The 6,916-nt window shown below is 39.7% G+C and overlaps 1 protein-coding gene across 2 annotated transcripts; it reads right to left on the minus strand.

Annotated features, from left to right (window-relative positions):
* Nucleotides 1–4,383: 4,383 nt before the first annotated feature.
* Nucleotides 4,384–5,705, minus strand: LOC106320352. 2 transcript variants are annotated; one of them, XR_001265776.1, is made up of 4 exons: nt 5,487–5,705; nt 5,148–5,389; nt 4,903–5,062; nt 4,384–4,795 (listed from the first exon to the last, which is right to left on the minus strand). XR_001265776.1 is itself a non-coding variant. In XM_013758706.1 (4 exons), exons 2-4 carry the CDS (start codon nt 5,261–5,263, stop codon nt 4,790–4,792), a joined length of 315 nt encoding a protein of 104 aa, XP_013614160.1. In that variant the 5' UTR covers nt 5,264–5,389; nt 5,487–5,705; the 3' UTR covers nt 4,384–4,789. The 2 variants fall into 2 exon arrangements, 1 of the variants encoding a protein (XP_013614160.1); XM_013758706.1 differs by having other exon boundaries at nt 4,384–4,828.
* Nucleotides 5,706–6,916: the final 1,211 nt, after the last annotated feature.

Here is a 6,916-nt window from a genome sequence, read left to right on the forward strand (position 1 = left end):
AATTCAAAATGCCTGAAGAAGTGTGGTCAGGTTATAAACCAAATTTGAGACATCTCAGAACGTTTGGATGCACTGCTTATGTGCACATAACCGAGGAGAAAACGGGACCTAGAGCCATCAAGGGGGTGTTCGTAGGATACCCTATGGGCACTAAAGGTTACAGGGTTTGGATAGAGGAGGAAGGTAGATGCAGAACAAGCAGAAATGTTGTCTTCAACGAGGATGAGCTGTACAAACACACTGTTGCTAAAGGAAAAGAAAGCACAGAAATGACCAAGAAAGAAAAACGAGCTAAGAAGAAGGTGTCATTCAGTGATGATTTGATCAGAGGGCCTTTTCCTTCTGTCGAATCCGAAGGCACATCTGATCAAGGTGGAGAAAAATCATCTTCTAGATCTAACAGCTCAAGTGACGAAGAACAAGATCACGAGGTTGATAGTGCACGTGATCACGAGAGTGAGAGTCGTGACACTGAAAATCTAGACACCTATGTTCTAGCACGAGATAGGGAAAGGAGACAGAACGTGAGACCACCATCTCGATATGAGGATGGGAACTTTGTGGCTTATGCGCTCAATGTGATTGATGATTTGGAAGTTCAGGAACCAAAATCCTATGAAGAAGCTATGAGGAGTCGTGAAAAGAAGCTATGGAAGCATGCTGCAGAAGAAGAAATGGAGTCTCACAGAAAGAATAGAACCTGGGATCTCATTGATAGGCCTTAAAAGGCAAAGCTTGTTGGATGCAGATGGCTATTCAAGCTAAAGCCAGGAATCCCAGGTGTTGAGGATGAACGATACAAGGGCAGATTAGTTGCCAAAGGATATTCACAGAGAGAAGGAGTCGACTACAATGAGATCTTCTTTCCAGTGGTAAAACATGTTTCCATCAGGCTAATGCTTAGCGTTGTGGTGAATCTAGACTTAGAACTAGAGCAGATGGATGTGAAAACAGATTTTCTACATGGAAGCTTGGAGGAAAGAATCTTAATGGAACAGCCTGAAGGCTTTATAAAACCAGGAACAGAAGAAAAAGTTTGCTTGCTGAGAAAGTCTATGTATGGTTTGAAGCAGTCTCCAAAAAGATGGAACCACCGGTTCAACAGCTTTATGAAGGATCAGCTATTTGAGCGTTGCAGTAAAGATCTATGTGTCTATATGAGAGACGTTAAAACCGACAAAGCCATCTATCTGCTCCTCTATGTCGACGACATGTTGATTGCTTCAGGAAACAAGAAAGTGATCAAGGATCTTAAAGAAAAGATGAGTGGAGAGTTTGAGATGAAAGATATGGGAAAAGCATCCAGAATACTGGGAATGGATATCATCAGAGATAGAAAGAAAGGAACATTAATTCGGTCTCAAAGAAAGTACATTGAAAAAGTGATAAAGACGTTTGGCATGCAGGACGCCAAAGCTGTAGCCACTCCCACCTCTTCTCAGTTTAAGCTTCGGAGTCTAACAGAAAAAGAATGGAAAGAAGAGGCAGCACATATGGAAAGGATTCCATATGCCAGTGTCGTAGGAAGTCTAATGTATGCAATGGTCGGGTCGAGGCCCGACCTAGGATTTGCAGTAGGCTACGTTTGTCGCTTCATGAGTAACCCAGGAAGGGACCACTGGTCAGCAGTCAAGTGGGTTCTACGATACTTACAAGGAGCAATGAACTCATCTCTAACATTCAGAAAGCAGTCTACACTAGAAGTTGAAGGCTATTCAGACTCAGACTATGCAACAGACATGGACAGGCGACTCTCAGTTACAAACTATGCTTTCAAGTTTGCAGGCAATACAGTTTCATGGAAATCATGTCTACTATCAGTTGTTGCACTTTCGACTACAGAAGCCGAATACATGGCTATGAATGAAGCAGCTAAAGAAGCAATGTGGCTAAAAGAGATATGCGCAGAGCTAGGATTCAAACAACAAGGGATCAAACTCTACTGCGATTTTCAAAGTGCCCTAGCTCTAGCAAGAAATCCAGTCAATCACGAGAAGACTAAGCATATAGCTACCAAGTTCAACTTCATTCGAGACCTAGTGGAATCAGGAGATATTGTCCTAAACAAGATACAAACTAATGTCAATCCATCAGACTTCCTAACAAAAACGGTACCTGGTCAGAAGTTCCAGCTTTGCTGTGAGCTTTTGAATGTGAACTGATAAGACTGGAGACGCTCCAGGTGATTCAAAGTTGAATAGGCCCACTCTCGCACAACACAGACAACAAACAATAGGTCAGTATGTGTGCAATTGTGAATCTAAGTCAACATGGAGTGTCAATAAAGAACAAGGAATCACCTGGAGGATAATGAGAATCGAGAAAGAGTACTCGATTCAGATGGAGTAACCGTGAGCCACCAGACATTCCCATACAGGAACAGACTCAGAAAGGGCTTCGTGAGGTGTACAGAAGCAAGCATCAGGGTCTGGTAACTTAAGAAAGTCATCATCAATGGAATCTTTCAGAGACAGTGAATCTACATGCAGCCACAAGATACAAGTGTTAGTAACAAGTTCGTGAAGTGTTACGAGTCACAAGAGTAGTTCAGAATTGGCTTACCAACAGAACGTGACAGTGTCTGATTAATCAAGGGGGTTTCAATATAGAAACCAAGATAGCTCATCATCGAGCTGTTAGACTCGTGAAACATTACAGAGGAGTCAGATCGACAAACGATAAGCAGAGTATAGTGGGTTTGCTGAGAAAGGGGATTACCTGTTCTACGAAAGAGGTGGAGCATAATGATGGAGCTAAGGTATGAGCTCAAGCGGTGAGTGAATCAAGATCGCTCTTGGAGATGAAGCTCATGACAGAGCTGAATCGCATGTCGGAGGAGGCGAATCTATCACCGGAGAAGACATGCAAAACGGAATCAAAGGGTTAGCCAATCGCTAACTCAAAACGACTTCTCATCCTCACAGATGACCCTACTCTCTGGAAATATAAAAGGAAGTAGATGTACCAGAGGATAAAGGAGAAAGATGAGACACGCCATCATGGTGGAGCTGATCAGATCTTCCTCGGCAAAGCTAGACGAAGCTTCAAGTACTCACGGCGGAAGAGTCGAGAAGAAACGAGGGAGAGAGAGAGAGAGACGCTAGAGAAAGAGAGTGGAAAATCGCGTCTGATTTCATCATTACCCAGACAAAGAGACACAAGTTAGGGCTGTCGGAAGAAAAAGTAATGGGCTGATAGGCTTCAGCCAAAAACGGTGGAGATTTGTAAGGTTTTGGGCTTCAGATATTCTACCTGGGCTAACGACAGCATCACTCCTATGGGCCAAGACAAGGACGCAGGCCCATCTCCTGTGTACCCCGTATACCTTGCTAACACATATTTAACGAGATGTTAATATGTTGTTAGGTCGAGCAGTTTAAGGAAATACACAGAACGTTTACGGCAACAAGGATCAGATCAATCAGCAATAAGCAAGAGGAAGGAGACAACAATACAAGATAAATAGCTTAGACCTAAGTCTATTTGATGTAAGGGCTTTGTTGTATCCTCTAGTTTGGAGTATTTAGTTCTTTGTAAACAAACTATCTAGCACACTGATTTGGTGCTGCTAGAGTCTCTTTGATCTAGTGGAGTTTAGGAGCAGAAGTTCTCCCACGAGACATACCGCGCCGAAGACCGGGAACTCGTTAAATTGACTGTGTCATTGCTTTCAGTTTTAAACCTAGATCTAAGACTAACTTGGAACCTAAGTAACCTAAGTTAAATTCGCTTACAACAAATCATCAGGTTTTGTATGATTATCTACAATTCAACATTTTATGCAATTCCAGATAAGTTAAATGTTTGGCGTGTAGTCCATGGTGTAGCAATCAGAGTATCAAAGGACTATTATAAAAAATAATATTTATAAAGTTGTGTCAGATTACTTAACTTCTAAGCTTGATTGTCTTTTATGATAGAATTCTTGTAAGCTTCACTGTGCAGGAAGATACCGAACTTGTTCCGTGATCTTCACCACTAAACAGTAAACACACACGCACCAAATCAAGTTTTATATTATAATGGTCTGTGCTAAACCAGAGTCACATGTTCATATATACGTAGTCCTGTTACAAAGGTTGACCCGACCCAAACCTAAACCCCATTGGTTATTCAAACGGTTATGTAAGATATAAAAAACAAATCTATTTATTTTTTTATTTCGGTCTAGACTTACCAAAATTAAGTGTGCCAAAATCATTAGTGAGAAAACAAATAAAGACATTAAAATTTGGGACGTAGCCGAGATAGGTACAAGTAAAACTCCAGGGTACAATCAATCAAAACATAACACCTTATGACACTGACCTGTATCAAGATATTACTCCCTGTGAAAGAACCAAAGAATGAATGAACCAAACCAAAGAATGAATGAACCAATGGAATTTACAAAAGACAAGTCAACAAAGGAATGTACCGAGATATCAATGGAGGGTACAAAAGGCAATTATAAGAAACAATATGTATCTCTTTGTACATTTGTTCGGATAAACTTCAAAGAGAGCCTCCAGAATCAAATTCTACTATCAATCCTCTCATCCTCAATAGAAGATAAAGGCATCTAGACAAACAACTCTTTGGCAAAGAGGTTAGGTAACAACAAAGCAAGAATATGTATAAGTCTTTGTACATATTGGTGGATTCTTCTAGACTCACATCTTCATTAGAACATAATCGCATGTCTTCACAACCTATCTGGCAGAGTGATGAGTCTCTAACTCGTTTCTCCTGCTCAATATCTCAGAAATGAGTTCTCTGCACTGCACAGCATTCAAAACAGAGCGTCTTCTCACAGCTGATTGCAAGACATAATTCCCAAAGAACAGTCCTTTAGCACAATTTCAGAAGATCAAGTCATCGAACAAGACATAAATAGTAAAAAAAAAGAGGTTTCTGTTGAACCTCAAGCTGACGAACGTTAAGAGTCCGAAATAGAGAACTGAAGAGAGGTCTAACATCCATAGATTCTTTCATGATGTCTATATGGACTGTTCGTTTGAGGAGCATGGCGAAAACTTCATCTTTGTTACATACATGAACAATGTTCATCAGCGACTTGGATCTACACAAAAAATGAGAAGTAAAATGTTAGCCATCAGTAAAGAAGCCAAAAAGAAACCCTAACCCTAAATGAAGATTCATCTTACCCATTGCCATTGAGCAAAGTCATCTTCATCCTCTCTAAGTCGGCGATATGATCATCAAAGAGTAGAATATTAGGTTCCTCGAGATTGAGATCACTGATCCTTGCACAGAACTTCATCAGAAGGAGAGATCCGACTTCATGTTCGCTAAGGAAGAAGAGTCGCTCGCGGAACTCCGTGTGCACCTTCTCCAAATCCGCAACAGAAGCCTTCTCCAGAAGATCACAGAGATGTAATGCTTCAGTCTGATCACCAGAAAAAAGCAGCGATTTTTCCCTGTAGGTTAGCCATGGCGGAAGAAATCTAACAGAGAAGAGAAAGTGAAGTTTTAGAGAGCAAAACCTGAGAATGTTTCTGTCCGTCGAATATAGTGGTTTTTGGAAATCGTCATGAGGAGGGCGCTACTGAGCCGTTGGATGAAAACCGATGAGCGGCCCAGATCCTTCGTCATATGGCCTGAGCCCATCACAAGTATCGCCGGATTGCTGTTTTCTTCAACTTCGGAAGGCTTATGTTTATGAACAAAAACAGAGTAGGAGGAGAATAGAGTCAGGAATGAAGTTCAAGAGGTTGTGTTGAAATTATTGTCCTCGTATATATAAATAAATGAGAATGCCGCGTGTTTTTTAATTCAATTGATAATAAGAAATTGCCGCGTGTGCATTTAATTCAATAATAATGGATCCAAATGCTACTCTGGAAGCAAAAATGGAAGCTTGTCTACAGTGTTGTTCTTCCTCTACACTGTCTCATTTACAGAACCTACCTTTGTGGGTATTGTAGCGTATATGGAAGAGTAGAAATATTCTTCTCTTTCAGCATAAGCATATAAATTGGAGAACTATATTGATGCAAGCCCATAAAGATGCACAGGAATGGATGAACAATCAAGCTACGGTTGATAGTAGAACAGGAGTAAGCTCGGTCAGAGGGACATACAGAAATAGAAGAAATGAATGGAGAAGACCAGATACAGGATGGATAAAGTGTAATGTTGATGGTTCTTTCACCAATTCAAACATTCCGAGCCGTTGGATGGGTGATTAGAGATTCAAGAGGAGTTTATCAAGGGACGGGACAAGGTATTGGTCAGGTTGTTAGAAATCCGTTGGAAAGCGAACTGCAGGCGATCATTATGGCAATGCGAAATTGCTGGAGCCATGGATATAAGAAGATTATCATAGAAGGGGACTATCAAAAAGCTATTCACCTCCTTAACAGAATTGGTTTATGCTTTCATTCATATAATTGGATACGAGAAGCACTATGGTGGATACAGAAGTTTGAATCATTGGAGTTCCAATGGATAAACAGAGAAGGAAATAGAGTTGCAGACAAACTGGCGAAAAGTGATATTCTTAATCATAGTACATTTTGCTTTCATCATTTTGTCTCAAACACAATTACTATGCTTTTGCATAATGACTATGTAATTTCCAATTGAAATAATAAATCAGACGTTATAAAAAAAAAAAATTTACCAAGATATCTTATTGGACGTTGGAGCGGCAAAATATTTACTTCTTACTGTTTTCAAAAACAAATCATTTTATTCGTGAGTAGTTTTAGTTAAAAGTGTAAATATTAAGAAAATTTTTACTTTTGAAGAAATAACATTTAATACATAAATTCAACTAATAATAAAAATGTATGAATTATTTGATTGGTCACACAACATGTAATAAATGTAAAAGATGATTTAGATTATGTAAATATCTTACATTATCAAACAAATATTTTTTACTAAAACTAGTTACTAGAGGTAGTATTAT

This window comes from Brassica oleracea, unplaced genomic scaffold, assembly GCF_000695525.1.
Source record: "Brassica oleracea var. oleracea cultivar TO1000 unplaced genomic scaffold, BOL UnpScaffold00890, whole genome shotgun sequence".
In the NCBI taxonomy this organism is placed as follows: Eukaryota; Viridiplantae; Streptophyta; class Magnoliopsida; order Brassicales; family Brassicaceae; genus Brassica; species Brassica oleracea.